At 39.1% G+C, this 20,942-nt stretch overlaps 1 protein-coding gene across 1 annotated transcript in view; it reads left to right on the forward strand.

The window, feature by feature from the left end:
• The first annotated feature begins 7,040 nt into the window (after positions 1-7,040).
• Positions 7,041-20,942, forward strand: part of LOC147610218 (transcription factor ORG3-like) — a 57,262-nt gene continuing 43,360 nt past the window's right edge. Inside the window, exon 1 of the mRNA XM_086786309.1 lies at positions 7,041-7,447. Within this exon, the coding sequence (XP_086642435.1) occupies positions 7,247-7,447 (201 nt within the window). The 5' untranslated portion in view covers positions 7,041-7,246. The remainder of the gene's footprint in view (positions 7,448-20,942) is intronic.

Genomic DNA, 20,942 nt, shown 5'->3' on the forward strand with positions numbered 1-20,942 from the left:
GGCTTGTATTGTTTTTATTGTGTGTGATCCATGCGATACTTGGTTGGTAACGCAGCATGAGTATCTCATGGATCAAAGTTTACATCATATTGTCTTTAAGTTTAATTTCATGATGTTGTGACTCGTAAAAATGAATATATATATCTCTCTCTCTTCCTCCCCCCCCTCTCTCTCTCTCATGATACACTTCACAACTCTCTCTCTCTCTCTCTCTCTCTCTCTCTCTCTCTCTCGATACACTTCACAACTCTCTCTCTCTCTCTCATGATACACTTCACAACTCTCTCTCTCTCTCTCTGTGTCACGATAGGTGTGTAGATGAGTTCTTTTTTTTTCTCCTAAAATGTACATAATCCCTAATAAATTACCTTTTCTCTCTCTATTTTCTTAAAATATAAAACAATACTAAACATTATTTTCCTCTCTTTAGGAACTGACAAAACTATTGAAAATGTCATCTAATGTTCCCTCTCTCTCTATCTGTCTCATGACTCTCTCTCTCTTCCTCCCCCCCCTCTCTCTCTAGTCTCCGCTGGAAGCTTTAACATAACTGACATGCGAGGTCGAAAAATATCTAACACTCTCTGTCTCTTGAGCATGAATCTCACAAGCTGGCAGTGTCGACGATTGAGGCAAACCATTTGGTATCATCACTTTTATACCAATATTTTAATACAAGATTCAAACTATGAGTATTACAGCTTACCGGAAAAACATGTGGATAGTGCCGCTTTAGGATTTTCGATGCATTCTTGCAATTCTTTGCATTGTCCATGACGATTTGGACTACATTTTTGGCACCCACTTCCTCTATCTCATAGAGTCAATGACTTGAGCAATGTAAGTCCCAGTTTTGATTGAACCAGCATAATCCACGGCACGCGGATGAAAGTCTCACCTCTAGGTGAAATAACCATTATATTAATTAATGGTTTTCTTTGTACATTGGACCATCCATCACTTACTATACTACATCCAGAAAGCTCTATATTTCTAAGAATTATTCTTTGTACACGTTCTTTTACTTGCACATAACATTTCTCTAATAGATCATTTCGCATAGCATGGTACGTAGGCGGTGAAAACCCTGGTCCAAACTCACCAATTTTCTTCCATGCTCTCTTCCAATGCTCACTGTCCACCATCATCATAGCACTCCTAGAAAAGTAAATCGCTTCAGCAAGGGCGAGTTGTGCATCATCGAGCTGACCTTGATGAGGCTTTCTTGCAATGAAGTTTGACGCATGGGTATATTTCCTACGTCAAAGTTCCGCTTGCAGGAAGATGCACTGGGTAGATTACTTTCTGGTTGCACATTGATGTTCGGAGTACAAGCAGGCGATGTAGCTGGAGTTTGATGATTAGAACAACAGTGTTCTTGCTGCCTTGATACATTAACGGTAGTAGTGTAATGTTTTCTTGCATCTTTCTTTTGAATTTCTTCTCTTATGCGTTTGGCCACTGTAGGTGCAGAGGGGTGGGTACATGACTTTTTCTTCGCTCCGCCTAAAAAGTGTTCTCTTAGTCGAGGTGCCCCACCTGATTTTACTGTGTGGCATAGCTTACACTCCCAATCTATAATCAATCACCGACGTTAATTGCATATTGCCACTCTATCCCAGGTGCCTTTTTTTTCCTACTATTTGGAATTTGGACTCTATTGGAGGTGTCACTGGATCCAACATTGTCCTCCATCTCAGATAACCTATTCAGGCAAGCATATAACAATGAATACACAAATGAAAAAACAACAAAGTCACTCACGTATCACAAAACATACATCAGCAGTAGCAGACAAACTACTTCAAAACTATCCTAACAAACAGAAAAGATCATCACATAACACAAAACTACTTTGAAACTATCTTGCAAGGTCTAACTACAAAAACAATGATCATAACTATGGATGAAACTCTCCATATATGAATGCTAACATTGGAAATAACAACTATGGTAATGCCCACAATTAGAGTTTGTATGAAGGTCACGGCCGAATTCGGGCAATGGGCAGAATCGGCATGTCACTAAATCCTAGTGAGCCAGATACTGCGGTCAAAGCAAATGCAGTTGATATGCACGTCGTCCACTTTGATGCTTATGAGAACATACCAGTGGGAGGTGAAAGGAGAAAATGTGCCAACACTATTAAGCTCTGTAGGACCAAGATTTGACATGCTCATTCTGTCTACCTTCTCAAAGATTGCACCCACAGTTCTACTGTCTAGACCAATTTGACGTCTCTACAGCTTCATCGGGCGTGATCTTTCATACACTCTGATTTCGGACATTACCATAGCTGTTGTTATTTCCAATGTCAGCATTCGTATATAGAGAATTTCATCCACAGTTCTAATATGTAGGGTAATTTGTACAATCAGTTTTTACAATGAGAAAGGATTTCATTAACTTGTTCACAAACTCAAAAGATCATCATATACGTAGTTTATTGTTTTAACTTTAGAAAATAAAGATATCCATGACGATTCACGCTAAATGCAAAGGATGACTGAAAGTTTTTAAACCATGAATTATGTTATTTGGATACTTACATAACCATAAATATTAATCCTTGCTAAACCTTTAGCATCACGACAAGACGAATGCATGAATGTGTGTTCTAAGATTAAGATACATATAATTGATAGCATGCATACAATGCACATTGCACCCCCAATGAAGGATGATCATCATATACATAGTTTATTGTTTTAACTTTAGAAAATAAAGATATCCATGATGATTCATGCTAAATACAAAGGATGACTGAAAGTTTTTAAACAATGAATTATTTTATTTGGATACTTATATAACCATAAGTGTTAATCCTTGCTAAACCTTTAGCATCACGACAAGACGAATGCATGAATGTGTGTTCTAAGATTAAGATACATATAATTGATAGCATGTATACAATGCACATTGCACTCCCAATGAAGGATGATCATCATATACGTAGTTTATTGTTTTAACTTTAGAAAATAAAGATATCCATGACGATTCATGCTAAATACAAAGGATGACTGAAAGTTTTTAGACCATGAATTATTTTATTTGGATACTTACATAGCCATAAATATTAATCCTTGCTAAACCTTTAGCATCACGACAAGACGAATGCACGAATGTGTGTTTTAAGATTAAGATACATATATTTGATAGCATGCATATAATGCACATTGCACCCCCAATGAAGGATGATCATCATACACGTAGTTTATTGTTTTAACTTTAGAAAATAAAGATATCCATGATGATTCATGCTAAATGCAAAGGATGACTGAAAGTTTTTAGACCATGAATTATTTTATTTAGATACTTACATAGCCATAAATATTAATCCTTGCTAAACCTTTAGCATCACGATAAGACGAATGCATAAATGTGTGTTCTAAGATTAAGATACATATAATTGATAGCATGCATACAATGCACATTGCACTCCGAATGAAGGATGCCTTTTGTACCCAATTAAGGATACTTTACACAATCAAAGATCTATGCTTGCCCAATACTCTAGTATAGGACAATAGACCTCCTATAACATTCACAAAGAAAATCAAAGATCTATGCTTGCCCAATACTCTAGTATAGGACAATAGACTCTTGTCTACTCTAAACTATATCAAGTATCAAGAACCAATACAAGCCCCTAAGTAGGACTCTTGGCTCCATCAAACCATTCATAAAGCAGAATGAGGTAGATTACCTATGTAGCTCAAATGCAAAGCTGAATGACTCCAACCTTGTCCCTAAATCTCCGCAAGTATTAGCTACGAACCACACCCTGCCCCCAATTCAAAGAACTAAGGACGAGTGGCTTAATAGCCTTAGGAGTGCCTACAAGGAAAGACGACAGCCCATAAGATAAGGACGTTCTTCCTCCCAAGAGGACACTTCTAGCAACTCGAGAGCTCTACAAGTACTTTGAGGAGAGATATCACGCCCCCAAAACAAGGACTATCTCCCCAAAAGTTGCATGATGGGTGTCGGGCAATGTTTATAAACATGTCAGAACCCCGTCGGGTTTCCTTTGTTTCCCGGCGGGCCCGCCGGGAAACTAAAAAACCCAGTGGGGTTACGGGACTAGTAGGTTTTGGCAGGTCATTGCTCAGGTCATGTGAATACACAATGTGATCACAAGTTTTAATATGTTAATAACAGGTTTTGTTAACGTGATCACGAAATTGTGAAGACGTTAATGAAATCCCTTGTCACAAGCGTCATTTTCCTCGTGATTGAGTGGTTCTAAGAGATTTAGTCCCATGGTGGTCACGTGGCAATGGAGTAAGTGCCTCTTAACTATGGAAAGGCATGGATATGACTAGTAAATGACTAAGGCAACTTTGTCCATGGAAGGTATCTTTGAAATCTATAAACTATCTCACAAAAGGAACAAACAAATGGTAAAATTATGTCATATAATGATGGTGTGAGTGTATAACACCTTTCTCCTTTGCCATTTCTCTATAAGTTCTTCTTGTTGAGTTTGTACTTGATAGGGCCCTCTAAGATAGGTAGGACACACTAATGTCATCATGTCTTGGTGGGGTTTCTCCTACCATAGATTCAAGTAGTCTTGTCCCATAGCATCGAAAATATGTGCAGCAATGCCAACATAAATGGGATGGAATTGCAAACAAAACAAGTTAACAAATGCACTCTCGTAGCATCTCTCTCCCAATGTCGCGTATAAATAACATGAGTGGGTCTGAAAAGGTGGGATACTTAACTCCCCTTGTTGATAGTACCATTCCATGTAGTTTGCATTCAACAAGGATACGCTCATGTCAATCCAAATGAAGTCCATGACCTGCATTCAAGTTACCCTTTGAATGCTTATTGACAATTCTTTTGGTTGTTATGTTGATGCACGCATTACATATTTATATTTTTTTTAATGCTTTTTAATTATTATATATTATTAATGCTTTTTAATTATTATATATTTTTCTTTTTTGTGTTCTTTTTTTGATTTTAATAAATTTCTTAGGCAAGCACTCTATTACATCAGCTGTCTCCTTATCATAGTGAGAGAAAGAAGCAAAGAAGCATGAGATATGGTGAAATTGAATTCCTTCTTATTAGAAAAAGGGAAAAAATGGAAGAGGGGAGAAATATAAAAAGGGGGGGGGGGGAGTGGAAAGTTGAGCATTAAAACATGGATATGAAAATGGAAGAGGGGAGAAATGTAAAAGGGGGAAATTTGAAAGTAGAAAGTTGAGCATTAAAACATGGATATGAAATGAAATTCGTAATTCAAACTCCCATGTGACTTTTTATGAGAACCTCGGGGGGTTCACCTAAAAATATGTAAGTATACCACATGAGTTCAAATGAAGGGGTTTTTTACTTTAATATTTTAAGGTAGATTTACAGAAATATATTTACAAAAGGGATTTTTAAAATGCATTTGGAAAAAAACCCATAAATCTATAAAGAAAAAGGGGGTCATTGTATTCATGAAAAATTCACAGGTAAGGGGTGTTTTTAATACCCCTTGAACACACGTTATACATAGGGTTTCTTAGTAGTGCACCCCTTGAGGTGAGAACCACAAGGTACATCTAACATCTCTCTATTTTTTAAATGTGGGGCTAGAATATTATATTCCACTCGCTTGATCTTGAGAGGTTTGAGACCAAATCTTCCAAATAGATCTATGCTACATGGACATGGAATCCCAACATTCTCGTTGGCTAGCCCATTGTTTTTCTTAATAATTAGTTAGATGGGCCTTTTTTAAGTCCAAACGATTCCTAATGCCAAGCATGCCTCTGAGCGCATTTGGTTGGCATGTCTATTTGCATGTACCACTGCTCCATGATAGCAAGACTTGAGAATTGTTGGCTTGATGGCAAACCTCTTTGTACATAAATACGTTTTTTGGAATGAAGAGATGTAAAATTTTCATGCATGTTTGCAAAATTAATTTTTTATTATAAGTAATAATGTGCAAATAAAAATGGAGTGTGGCCTGAAACTTACCTTTCAATCAGGAACGACAAGCCATTCAGGTTGCATTCTGGCATAAAGTCCATGATCGAGTAAGGGCTGCAACCTATTATCTCACCTATAAGGAGTATTATTTTGGTCAACCCTACCAGCCCGTCTACATGTGGCAACATCTGTGGGATAAAGATGAAGATAAATTTCTTGTGGAGATAGATATGGATTGATATCAGAAAAAACGTCATTCATTCTAGCCACACATCGGAGGCCAAAAAATAAAAAAGAAAGGATGCTTTCTATTGCTTTATAGAAGAAGATGCATGCCCATGAAGTTTTGGATCAAGGTTAATGCATGGCAATGGATTTGTGAATTTTTTCCTACATTGACTAGCACATCACTTACCACTTCCAAGTACCACCCAGTATGTGTGTAAAGGAAATTAACGAAAAAAGAGGATTCGAGGCCCGATATATCCTATTCTTACCAACGAACTACATTAGCTCTTTAGGCTATCCTTATCTTTTAACACTTTATATCTTTAGCACTTACCACCTAGTAGGTCACCTATCCTTTTTTTTTTAATAATGCGAGATTTTTATTTGTACCAAGCAGTGTCCTTTTTATGGATGAGAGCTAAGCTGAAAGTAAGACTCGATCACGAGGCCTTACCCCCCAAACACACACACGCTTCACCAATTGCTCTACCGCAATGCTGGTAACCTATCCTAATCTTACCAACTGGTAACCTATCCTATTCTTACCAACGTACTACATTAGCTCTCTCGGCTATCCTTATCTTTAACACTTTAAATCTCAAAGAAGCCATATTATTTGAAATATGATTTATGTAGTGATGTGCGTTTTTTTTTCCAATTGTTTTTTTTAAAAAAGAAATGTTCTTACTGTACGCGAGCTCTAAAAGGAACGCTTTTTTTGTTTACATTGTTTTTTTGGAAAAAGACGAAGCAGCGGTGGACTACTTAAATTCTCCCGAGAGGCAAGGAGCAGGTGTTGCGAGTGGCTACACAGATGGAGAGGTTTTATATACAATTGGGCGGGCACGCACTCTATTACATCCGCTGCCATGGCCGCGGGGCGGGCGGGCTCCTTATCATAGCTCCCTGCATGATCAGGCGCTCACAGCTCGAAGTGAGCTTGATCTGCACAGTTGGTCTGATACGACCCTCTTAGTTATGAAACTGATCATCCAGCTTGGCCTTCTAATCCATTGACTCCTCCCCTTCCTGCGTAAATCTCAGCAGTATCGCACCTCCTGCAGCAGCAGACCTAAACTCAATGAAGCACGGATCCTACGTCGAAGACGAGCAGCTTGCGTTCGCTCGACGCGCTTGCATGTCGCCTCTCCTCCCTGACGATCCCAGATCACGTCCCAAATCTTCATCATCCGTGGTGGCTTCGGAGTGCTCGCGACAGAAACGAATAACTCGCCTCTTCCATAGCTTGCGTGCTTTGCTTCCCGCAAGCGAAGTACCATCCGTGAGTATATTTTTGCCATCGTCATACACATCATATAAGGTGTTTTCCTACGAAAGCTCAAACTCTCAATCTCTATAGTGTAAATTGTGCAATACTTAGCCCCAATTTAGCAAAGCATCCTACTTCATTTGTTCCTCCTCTATGTGAATATTACTTCCCTTTGTTAACTTTGTGAGTTCAACTTTTCTTTCTTTCTCATCATCTCTCAGTCTGCTGTGATCGATGCTTACTTATCGAATGCACTTGCGCATACATTGCCTCTCTTGAGAAACAACTCCATCTTTTACAACGAAAAGCATGCAGCTTAAGAGCAATCAAGTCCATTCAGACTCAAGCAATGAAGAGGCGAACTAGTAACCTTTGCCTTCATGATCCAAACCGTGAAGAACCCCATATCGAGCTTACACTTGCCAAAGATAACATCATCAACATCATCATTGGTTGCCATGAGACAATGCAAGGCTCTTTCTCCAACATATTGCACATTCTAGAGCACATGGGACTCAAAGTATTAGATGCTAACCGGTCACAACACCAAGGGACGACACTATATGCTATTCTAGCTAAGGTGCGAGTACAAAATTCTTTACATGAAAGTAAAACTAAATGATTGAGTTGACAATGGCTCTTAGACTGGATCTTAGACTTATTTTCAAACCATGATTGTAGTGCATCTATCTTAATCATCTTATAAAATGCAATGATTGACAGGTACAACATGCCGACTTTCCTATTGAGGAGTTAAGATCAAAGCTTTACCTTCAAGCAATCTCAAACCTCTAAGCTTTCTCAAATTATGATCAGGATTCTCTTTATAGTAATAATATTGCCATGACTCTTCAAACAATGAAAAAAAAAGAAGCTCGTTGTTGGCAATGAGTATGTCCTACCAGTTCTTTCTGTTTATTAACATCGGATTCTTAGTGTAAGACTTGATTAGAGAAGTAGGAATTTACATTGGTCTTATAGTACCAAAATCTGAATCTACTTAAAGCGAGCCAGCAATGATTGTTTGAAAAGTCAATTACAATCCAAGATGGAGTTCTGGTTTAATCTATGAGAGAACTTGATTAGCTTTTCTTTGCATGCTCATTGACTAATTAAAAGGTTAGATGCCTATTATTTCACCTTGTGGGTTGTTTTGGATAAGCAACCAGGTTAGTATGTTCATGTGAGTTCCCTCTTATGCTGTGGATGCCCATGGGTTAGTCCATAGACACCTATAAAGTGTTTCTATAGTGTTGAGATGATAACTCCCTTGCAAGCTTGTAACCACTACATTCACTATAGGAATGTGGAGAATAAACTCTAGTCTGTGTTTTCTTCTCTCACACCACCAGGTGGCCGAGCTAGAAGATACATCAAATAATTCAAGCTTAGGACACCGTATAATATAACTTTGTACAGGGTTTTCACTCTCTCGAAGAAAACTCTCAAGAAGATCATCGTAATACTTGCTTAGGTGTATACAATAAGTCTATATTAGTATTTTTTATGCATTATTAGAACCTATACAATTTGAAACACTCAGTGTGATTTATTTCCTCACTTGAATCTACTCTTCAAGGAGGAATAGTCACATGCACAAATAACTCCTTGTATATGAGGTAAAAGGAGTTGGTAAGGTTGTTCTCAATTGATGGGACAATCACTCTCTCAAAAGTTTTATTTGTTGTCAGGCCTTAAAACAACCTTTTTGTTGTCAGTCTCTACCATTGCTAGGGCACGGCTAGAGATTAGATTTGCTGATGATAGGTGTATTGTTCATGATCGGAGACATCACTATATAATATATCCAGTACTCTAAGCCATGGGATTCACATGTTGGACAAGATGCTCAAATCTCAAGCAATTTCAAATCTGTAAGCTTTTTCCAATGATAAGAATGCTCTTTATAGTAAGCATATTGCCATGACTCTTGAAACAATGAAAAAAAAGAAGCTCGTTGGCAATGAGTATTCTTACTTTTGATTAACACAACAAATTCTTAGTTTAAGACTTGATTAGAGAAGTAGGAATTCACATTGGTCTCATAGTACCAAAATGTGAATCTGCTTGAAGTAAGCCAAGAATGATTGTTTGAAAAGTCAACTATAAATCCAAGATGGAGTTTTGATTTAATTTATGAGAACTTGATTAGCTTTTCTTTGCATGCTTATTGACTAAGAAGAGCATATGGCTATTATTTCACCTTGTGGGTTGTTTTGGATAAGCAACCAGGTTAGTATGTTCATGTGAGTCCCCTCTTATGCTAGCTGGCCATGGGTTAGTCCATAGACACCTACAAAGTTTTTGTACAGAAAAGAGTGTTAAGACAATAACTCCCTTCGAAACTTGTAAACCAAGTAATCCATATCCACTTTGGGAATATGGAGAATAAACTCTAATCTATGTTTTCTTTTGCTACCTTGCATTCTTGTAGACTTTTCAATTTACATGCTTGTGAGAAAATTAACTTGCATGCTTGTGTGCTAACTAGATTGCAAGCTAGTTGATCCACAAGCTTACAACAAGTTAACCCGTTAGCATGCAAGTTGGGAAGTCCAATCCAAAAGCATATACTTAGGTTATATTATAATGCTAGCAACAAGGCTAGCTAGGAAAATTTCAAGCCTGTTTGCATGCCAGTAGGTAGGGAAGTTTGTAAGCATGCAAGCCAAGATGTTTGTAAGGAGGTAAGCTAGGAAGTCTGCATGGTTACATGATATACTTGGGGACTCTAGTCTTACATACTTTCTTGTGGGCTTTCGCCATGCATGCATATTGGTTAATGGGCTTGCAAGTTGAAAAGTATGCAAGTATGCAAAGTGCCCCGGCGGTCCTAAGTGTGTTCACACACATCACTGCCTATATATATGGCAACAAATCCCCCCTGGGAGTGATGGTGTGAACGAGAGCTGGCACTCATGTATAGGGGAGTGCCATGCCCGAAGTAGATCAATCCACAAAGGGGAGCAAGACCAAAGCTTTGTGAAAAGCTTCGAACTTCTCACGAGGAAGCGCCTTTGTGAAAAGATCGGCAAGGTTGTCCTGTGTTGGCACATAGGTGTTAGGGTTGCAGGAAAGCACATAAAGCTTGGAGAAGAAGAAGCAAGAATGCACACAACAGACAATGTATTAGATTGTGTCAATGTACAAAAGATAAGTTAGCCCTAGAATGATGGGCGTATATACAAGCCCGAGGAAAAAACCTCCTAAAGAGGAAAAAAGTGCCCCGACGGTCCTAAGTGTGTTCACACACATCACTACCTATATATATGGCAACAAATCCCCCTTGGGAGTGATGGTGTGAACGAGAGCTGGCACTCATGTATAAGGGAGTGCCATGCCCGAAGTAGATCAATCCACAAAGGGGAGCAAGCCCAAAGCTTTGCGAAAAGCTTCGAACTTCTCACGAGGAAACGCCTTTGTGAAAAGATCAGCAAGGTTGTCCTGTGTTGGCACATAGGCCAAGCTGATCTGACCTGCTGAGAGTCTCTCCCTGACATAGTGATAATGCACCTTAATGTGCTTTGTGCGAGCATGAAAAACTGAGTTTCTCGCAATTGCCAATGTGCTCTGACTATCAGTGAAGATAGAGGTGGCAGACTCCTGTCCAACACCCAAGTCAGCCGTAAGCCGTCTGAGCCACACACACTCAACCGTAGCTATGAAAGCTGCCCTGTACTCAGCTTCACAACTAGAAGTGGCCACAGTAGGTTGCTTCTTGCTCAACCAAGATATACATGAGCTACCAAGCATGAAACAAAAACCACTTGTGGACACTCTTGTGTCATAGCAACCAGCCCAATCTGAGTCCGAAAAAGTATGTAAATCTGGCGGCAACGATCCCCCCTTGGGATAAAACAACCCAAGATGTATGGTGCCACTCAAGTAGCAAAAGATATGTTTAACTGCCTTCCAATGCTGAGACCCTAGGCTATGCATAAACCTGCTCACCTGTAAGATTGCAAACTGAATGTTCGGCCTCGTAATGCATACATAAATGAGGCAACCAACAGCTGTCTGATAGACTGTGACATCAAAGTGATCTCCAGCATCATGAAGACTCAACTTTAAACCTGTCTCCATTGGAGTAGCAATAGGCTTGCAGTCTTCAAGGCCAAATCTCCGCAACAATGTCTCAATATACTTTGTCTGACACAAAGCAATACCTCCATCACACTGCTTAAATTGTATCCCCAAATAATGATGCAAATGCCCCAAATCTGACATCTCAAAAGAGGCATTCAAATCAGCCTTAAAATCAGCAATATGACTTTCATTTGGTCCCGTGAGTAGCATGTCATCGACATAGAGAGCAATGATTAGATGTACATCATCCACACATTTAACATATAAAGTGCTTTCTGTTGGACTATTTTGAAAACCATGTGCAGTAAAATATGCATATATCTTTTCATACCAAGCTCGTGGAGCTTGCTTTAAACCATATAAAGCCTTTTTCAATCTGCACACTTTGTTTTCCTGCCCTCTTTGAACAAAACCACGAGGCTGCGATATATACACCTCCTCATGCAAATCTCCATTCAAGAATGCAGTCTTTATGTCCAACTGATGTACATTCCAACCATTATGAGCTGCCGATGCACAAATGCTACGAATGGTAGTCATACGACAAGTGGGAGCAAAGGTCTCATCAAAATCAATGCCCTTTTCTTGAGCATAACCCTTTGCAACAAGTCTAGCCTTATAGTGATCAACACTGCCATCTGGCTTTCGTTTCAACTTAAAAACCCACTTACATCCAATGGCCTTTTACCAATAGGCAAATCACACAAAGACCATGTACCATTCTTCATTATAGCATCATATTCACTTTGCATTGCAGCTAACCAATTTTCTGATTTTTGTGCCTCATCAAATGAAAGAGATACTTCCTCTTCACACATACTAGACATAGCCAAAGCATAACAATCTGATGCATAAGAGGCATGCTGAAAACCTGAACAAGTACGACTAGATATAGGTGCATCAATTTTACTATCACGCAAGGTTTGCACCTGCCATTTAGGTATACCTCTAGCCTACTCATTTTCAACCCTATCCTGAGAAATTACATCCTGTAAATCTGCATCAGAAATAGGCAGATCTATGATGTCGTTTGAAATCTGCAAAGGCTGAATATTTTCCTCATTAGGACTTACATTTGAATTCCCCCCTGTAAACAGAGGCAACAATGTATCAAATACATCCCGTGAGCTCACACCTGTCTCTTTGGTACATGATAACAAGGGCTGCACAGCATCTTCCACAAAAACAACATCTCGACTAATCAAGATACGCTTTGACTGCAGATGATACAATCTGCAACCCTTGCTCTCAGCACTGTAACCAACAAAAATGCATTTGACAGCCTTATCATCCAATTTTTTGCATTGCTGCACAGGCACTAAAGCATAGGCCAAGCAACCAAAGACACGCAAGTGACCGATAGAAGGCTTCCTGCCATGCCAAGCTTCATATGGAGTAATAGACTGCAAGGCCTTAGTGGGACACCTGTTGAGTACATATGCAGCACACATGATAGCCTCAAGCCAAAACGCATGTGGCAAAGCTTGGCTCTTGACCATACATCGTGCCATCTCCATAAGTGACCTATTTTTCCTCTAAGCAACACCATTTTGTTGAGGGGTATATGGCACTGTACATTGGTGTTTTATCCCACGACTAGCCAGAAATGCATCAAACTCTTTAGACAAGTACTCCCCCCCTCGATCAGAACGAAGGGTGCCCACAGTACAATAGGATACATTTTCAACCATAAGAAAAAACTGTTTGAAGCACAAAAACACTTCGAACTTTGCCTTCAGTGGATATACCCATGCATGCCTTGAGTAATCATCAATGAAAGTCACGAAGTACAAGTGTTTACCAAATGACGGAGTTTGCATAGGCCCACATACATCACTATGTACAAGTTACAATTTGCGAGTGGCCCGCACAGAACCATCCTTTGGAAACGCGGAACGCTGCATTTTGCCCAAAATACAGCCTTCACAAACATGTTTCAATGGTGCCTCAAGAGGGGGCAATGAAGCAACCATATCAAATTTCTGCAAACGCAGCAAACTAGCAAAGTTCAGATGACCAAAACGAGCATGCCATGGTTTTGCATCTGAAACTGCCTTTTCATCAGAAACTGCATTTGCTGAATCTTCCACACACTTGTCATAAGAATTGAGCCTATATAGCCCACGAAACAAGGTGCCAGACGCAATAATCGTATCACTAGAAGTCAAATCATGAACAGTACATCTGTCATCCACAAATTTGACTACAAGTCCAAGTCTAGCAAGCGCAGAGACAAACAATAGATTCTTCTTTATCCCTGGCACATACAAAGCATCTGAAAGTGTGAAAGCGCTGCCATTTGCAGCAATAAGCATAATTTTACCAATGCCCTTCACTGGGTAAGAAGCATTATTGGCACATGTGACAGTATTCCCATTAGAGACAGCCTCAAGACAAGTGAACATATCATGATGCGAGGTAATGTGCTTTGTAGCACCACTGTCAAAATACCATACATTAGAGTCAACAGAAACTGCCAAACATGCATCATGTACAGATGGGTCATACTGGCAATACACGCTAAACGCCCATTCTGTATCTTGCACAACATTTGCAGAATCTGCATTTGTAGAAGCATCCGCTATTGTGGCTGCATTGGACTCTTTCTTCTTTGCCTCTTTAGCCTTTAGCTTAGGGCAATTCTTAATAACATGATCATTTGCCTTACAATAGTTGCACCTGATCTTTTTCTTACCTTTATCAAGAGCCTTCTCAGACTTATTGTTGCTACCTATGGAAGGAGAAGAAGTTGCAGACCTACTAATAGGAGAAGAAACAATGAAAGGGGCTGCCTTACCACTTCTTCTCTGCTGGGCAGCAATAAATGCTTGATCAACTGCATGCTGCCTGGCCCTGTTTTGCCTAGACTGCGCTTCTGCAAGAGCTTGTTGACTAAAGTATCATACTTGATAACATCAGGTCTGTCCTCAGTAAGAAGTCTCCACGTGGAAGCAAAAGTCTGATATGTCTCAGGTAAAGCATCAAGAACAGTCTGCACAAGAGAATGATCAGGAATAATCTCACTTGCAGAAATCAACTGTTCTTTGAGATCTTTAATCTCAGCAAGAAAAACATTCATGTCATCATCTTCCTGCATAATCTTCAATTCTAGCTCTTTACGCAGGTAAGAGATTTTTGCCTCGTTACGACCTGCATACAAACCAGCTAGTATATCCCAAGCCTGTTTTGCTGTTTTAGCTAAACGAATATGTGGGGTGATGTTACGTTTGACAGAAAGTGCAATCAAGGCATGAGCTTGCGCATCTTTACCATCCCAACGAGCTTGTTCAGCAGTGGGTAAAACAGTAGCAACAGTAGAGCTGCTAGAACCTGCAACATCCTCAACAGATCCTACATCCACAGAACCTGGACGTACATCCATACCCTACACAATGTTCCACACTCCTTTTGTAACCAAAACATGCTACATCATGTATGCCCAAAGTGGGTAGTTGCTGTCTCCATCCAATTTGTCATCAGCAGATAACATGCGAAATACATCATTGCTATTATCAGCCATGGCCACTGACTGAAACTGATGCAAAAGCTACCTGTAATGAAGCAAAGACTGAACAAAAAACAACTTATGCTATGTAGCACGGTCCACAATAGAGTACGTATGCCTGTTTTGCAGAAAACTACACTATCAAAATTTCTGCACAAAATGACAAAAACACCTGTGCCGAACTTGAAATGCAAGCGCTCGTGAAAGCTCACCTCAATCGGAGAACATGAGTCGAAGGGTGCTGGCGGCGTAGTCCTGGGAGCCGATTCCTACTCTGATACCAATTGTTGGAATTAGGGTTGCAGGAAAGCACACACAGCTTGGAGAAGAAGAAGCAAGAATGCACACAACACACAATGTATTAGATTGTGTCAATGTACAAAAGATAAGTTAGCCATAGAATGATGGGCGTATATACAAGCCGGGAAAAAAAACCTCCTAAAGAGGAAAAAAGTGCCCCGGCGGTCCTAATTGTGTTCACACACATCACTGCCTATATATATGGCAACAGGAGCAGATGGATGCTATGAGGATGGTCCAAGGAAGTCTGAGCCAAAGATAAGATGATAGAAGACTTCCAAGGCTAGGCAAAAAGGGAAAGGGGTGCAAAAGAAGATCTGCAAAGAAGGGTCCAGGAGGAATTAGAACAAAAGAGCATGGAACACCATATTAGTGAATTTGGGAATTTCCTAATTCCCATTTTTGAATACTTAAAAAAGGGGACATGGATAACATGTTTGTAAGTTTCTCAAAACCCTATCATATGACCTATCGTTGGAAAGCGCTTGAAAAATAGAATCTAAAGAGCTATAAAGCGCTCATTTTGGATTAGTGGTGTTCAAGTTATGGTTAATCCAAACTTTTGACCACGTGTCCCAAACTTGTGAGAAATTCCCATATTCCCTAATATGGTGTTATGGGATTCTAGAAGGGAACTACCCTTAAATGTATGCATACTTTAATTCAGATAGCCCAACACACAGTTTTCCGAAGACTTTCCAACTAGGAGGAGATTGTAAAATTTATGAACTAGTTGGAAGTGTCGAAGACAGAAAGGCAGGGATAAGGCAACTCTTAAGTAGGTGCATCAGGATAAGGAAGAAGCCCCTCCCCCAGATCTAGAGCAGTACATGGTCTCTTATGACTCACGGATCCAAGTGAGAAGACAACAGCTCATTCAAAGAGAGACCTGCTAAATCCCCTCCCTAGGATCCACAGAAGTACATGGAAGCAATGGTTTCTTATGACTCGCGAATCTCGGTGAGAAGGAAAAAACTCATTCAAAGAGTGACCCTACTAAATCCACTTGCCCACAACGGAGCCAACAAGCAGAAAGGAAAAGGGAGGTTCTTAAGTCTAAACCTCTAGGAACACCAACCCAGAACAAACAGAACCCCACACCTTTGCCAGCAGGCATCATTGTGGAAGAAATGCACAAGGCAAGGAGAGTGAGGCATCCAAAGGCACGTCCCATTGATGTGCAGTTTTGGAGGGCTGACAAAGGGACTGGCATAGGGCACACCTAGGTAAGCAGAAGGAAGAGGACTTATGAGCCATGATATGACCCCAATTGCCCCATCAAAAGTTCATCTTAGGGGGCATTACCAAAAGAAGATGGCAAGAATAGGCCGTAAAAGAAATCTAGACATGAGGATCGAGACTAAGTGGCAATCCAAGCACAATCTCTTTTTGAACAGAAATCGTGGGCTTCACAGCTAGTGCAACATCCACTATGATTGCCAAGTGTTGGTGGCCAACTAGCCCATTTCGCCACCGCCCAGATCGCTGTTGGACTGACCATTGTGCAACAAACTGGGCATTCTTGTTTTTTAACAAATTGGGCATTCTTGTTTTTTAACAAACTGGTAATAGCTTCTTGATCAATGGGTAGTACACGTGGTTGTAATGGGGAAAAGGGGATTAGTTAGATAAGGGGATAGAAGAGTGAGAGTGGATCTAGTCTACCTGGGTAAGATTGTAGAAGGAAATGCATTACTAACTGGATAGGCAGATTCATGTCGGGTCTACTCAGGCCCTGAGGAGAGGAACAATATCACATAGGAACACAAGAGAGTTGAGTGAGTAGTTCATGAGCAGACTTCTTCTAAGGCATTGTACTGTAGTACTCGAAAATGGATTGGACCTTGTCTTACTGTTGCTCTCTATCTATTCATCTTTATCTATTTAGTGTTCAATCTTGCATTAAGTCATTCTTATTTGGATGTGGAAGACTGTCTAGAATCGGGATAGCCATAGGAACTAACCTGCTTGCATTCATGCTCAATCTCCCCGCACTTACGCAGATGGTAGCTCAACGTCCTAGCGTTGGCTTATTGCATTGGGCATAGCTACATTAGTGTCTACTCCTCCAGAGCCAACTAGGTGGTTTGAAATCACGAAAGTGCTTGGATACCAACAAGCCTCACCCAAAATTGCTTGAGGGGTACTCATTTGCACCATATAGGCATATTCTGTCACATAAGGACTTAGTGGTACATAGGCCGAGCGATGGGTTATGATTTATTGGACTAGATCCTTGATAAGGGGATAGAAGAGTGAGAGTGGATCTAGTCTACTTGGGTAAGATTGTAGAAGGAAATGCATTACTAACTGGATAGGCAGATTCATGTCGGGTCTACTCAGGCCCTGAGGAGAGGAACAATATCACATAGGAACACAAGAGAGTTGAGTGAGTAGTTCATGAGCAGACTTCTTCTAAGGCATTGTACTATAGTACTCGAAAATGGATTGGACCTTGTCTTACTGTTGCTCTCTATCTATTTATCTTTATCTATTTAGTGTTCAATCTTGCATTAAGTCATTCTTATTTGGATGTGGAAGACTGTCTAGAATCGGGATAGCCATAGGAACTAACCTGCTTGCATTCATGCTCAATCTCCCCGCACTTACGCAGATGGTAGCTCAACGTCCTAGCGTTGGCTTATTGCATTGGGCATAGCTACATTAGTGTCTACTCCTCCAGAGCCAACTAGGTGGTTTGAAATCACGAAAGTGCTTGGATACCAACAAGCCTCACCCAAAATTGCTTGAGGGGTACTCATTTGCACCATATAGGCATATTCTGTCACATAAGGACTTAGTGGTACATAGGCCGAGCGATGGGTTATGATTTATTGGACTAGATCCTTGTGTACTTTCTCCAACCACATGGAAGGCATTCCATAGGATTGTGTTTGGTCGACTAGTTTTACTTAAGTAGCAAAAGTTGGTTGGGGGACTCTAGAATCTTGTATCAGCTCACATTGCCTTTGTTGGCTCAATTGCACTTCCTCCCATTATCTAGCTTCTTGTTTTGCATCCCCTAAGGTGGTAGGGGACAACTTAAACTCACATGAGTTTGAGCTTCTATGTTGTGTAACCCATCAATATATCTTTTTTTTGGGTCTCCTCATTTGGGGCATTGGCTCCCATTTTCCTCACAATCATCTCCATCCTCTTGACGTAATGGTCTATGCTCTTGTTTATACCCTAGGATGGGTAATCTAATTGTTGGGCTAGACGTTATTGGAAGCCTTTCCTTATAAATTTTACGAGAAAAGCTTGTGATAAGGCATTATATGCTACTTTAGAAGCTACATCTAAGTTACCATACCAACTAGCAGCCTCGTCTTTAAGTGTGGCTAGAAAAAGGTGTAGTTTTTTATCATCATTAACTATCTCATTAACCACACATGTAACTTTGAATTGTTGTATGTGGGAATTGGGATCTTCGTCCCATAAACCACTATACTGAGTGAAATCTATTAGTAGACTTATTGCTACTCTAGGCGTGGGCATAGAGGATTTAAACCAAAATCTTCCTCTTCTTTAAAGAAGCTTAAGGATCTTGTTTTAGGTAAGTTAAAGAGTTTCCTAAGATAAAATTCTGGGCCATCCCTGAAATCTCTAAGATTCTTTTGTACACTTATTGGTAAAGATGTATGGACACTATCCTCTCTTTTCTTTGTGCTACTCTCACCTTCTTACTTGATTGGACTTACATCGGGTTGATAACCAACATTGTCACCACTCACAGGGCTTGAAAGTATTAGGTCCCAATATTGAGAACCACTCCCATTTACACTAGAGGGAGTACTACCCATGATTCGTCCTTGGCTCTAATTCTTGTTTAGTCTAGGGAAAGTTCTACTTTCATACCACTACACAAGGGAAAATATTTCTTGAAATCCTTGAAGTGTATGTAGTAAGGAATTACTATTAATGGCCTAGGTCCTCTCCAATATCCACTGTGGAAAATACAATGGTCTCTAGTTCTATTTTATCTACCAATCCCCGGATCCTAATATGTGGCTAATTGAATAGCCAAGTGACTAATATCGGAATCTTCTATATATTCTAAGTCATAGACATTTATGCAGAGATTTAATCCCTTCTTATCATTCCCTTGCTCACTTGTTTGTCCCTCGTTGTCACTCAATTCTCGTATTGTGTTGTCTTCTCAGATTCCCTCACTAGCGTTATTCTTCTTCTTTGGATAACTAATATAAACACTCCAAGTTGATCTATGTAGGCTCTTAACTATGGATAATCTAGCATTGCTTGGTAGTTTGTTTACTCATTCTAGATCTAATCCTTCGCTATTTACCTGCTCATCACTAATACTCATGCTATCCTACCCTTTTGTAGCACGTGTTAGTCTCCCAAACGAATGCACCCAAAATGACCCACTAAATAAATTCCACTAAAATGGGCTACTAACCAGCCAAGTATTAGGTTGTTACTCTATAAGAACGTAGATTTATTTGTTAATTTTAATGATTTGTGCCTTTGCTTGCTTTTAACTCGTAGTCCAAAGAATTCTCATTAATATCCATAAAGCTTAGCTAATCATTTTTGTTAATCATAAATATTTATTAAGACTTTCTAGAATAACACTTACGTAAGCACGGTTAATGCCAAAACCAACAAGTTTCTTTCATTTAACCACATCTAAAAACTTAAACTACCACTTATTAGCCCTTTAATTTACAAAGTAGGTACCGTTTAATTTACAAAGTAAGTACCGTTTAATTTACAAAGTAAGTACCGTTTAAGTAAGTACCGTTAAATAATTTCCAATCATGAGATGAAATTTTATAGGATCTTAGAACTCATTAAAACAAACATTTCATTTTCACAAATAATCCCCAAACTCATTACTTACGATTAGATAATAACCCTTCACTAAATCTCTAAATATGCTCAATTTAAATTACAACCCCATCTTAAATTTACTTTCTTCTCAAGTTCTCTTGCTGCGTAAACATTTTTTATGAAAAATAAAGCATATGTTCTTTTTATTTTATCCCCAAATTCATTAACCATATTGAGTTATTAATTTTGCAACAAAGTATCATTTTTAATTCAAAATTAATAATATTTATTTTTTAAAAAAATTGAAATAAAAAATCAGAGAAACCTCATACTATAATGGAAAAACATACCCTTAATTTTCCATATTCATTCTCTATAATATTATATTTATTTCTAATTTCCTAAAAATTTTGTAGCCTTCTCAAAACCATATAAAACCATAATTTGAAAAACTAAACAACACTTAAACATGTTGAGAATATTTAGGATGATAAAACACATTAAGTATCATAAATGACCCACTTCATTAACCCATTTTCTTGAAATAGTTATTAAAATACTACCAATTTTGGAGATTAATCTTTAAATAATAAATTGCTATCAAACAACTTACAAAATTTAGAATATAATTTTCTCATGAAACTCTTTCTACTTTTTAACTAAAATTTTTCTTATTATTAATCTTTCAAGCACTGCCTTTGTTAATGACATCTGGCCAGATTTGATTAAGTGCTTAATGAACCCACTAAACATCATTATATTTTCATGAAATTCCATCACTCTTAATGTATACTAACTCTTATTAAAATTATTTTTAAAATT

This window comes from Cibotium barometz, chromosome 49, assembly GCF_041138505.1.
Source record: "Cibotium barometz isolate CiBa-2024 chromosome 49, ASM4113850v1, whole genome shotgun sequence".
NCBI classification, from domain to species: Eukaryota; Viridiplantae; Streptophyta; class Polypodiopsida; order Cyatheales; family Cibotiaceae; genus Cibotium; species Cibotium barometz.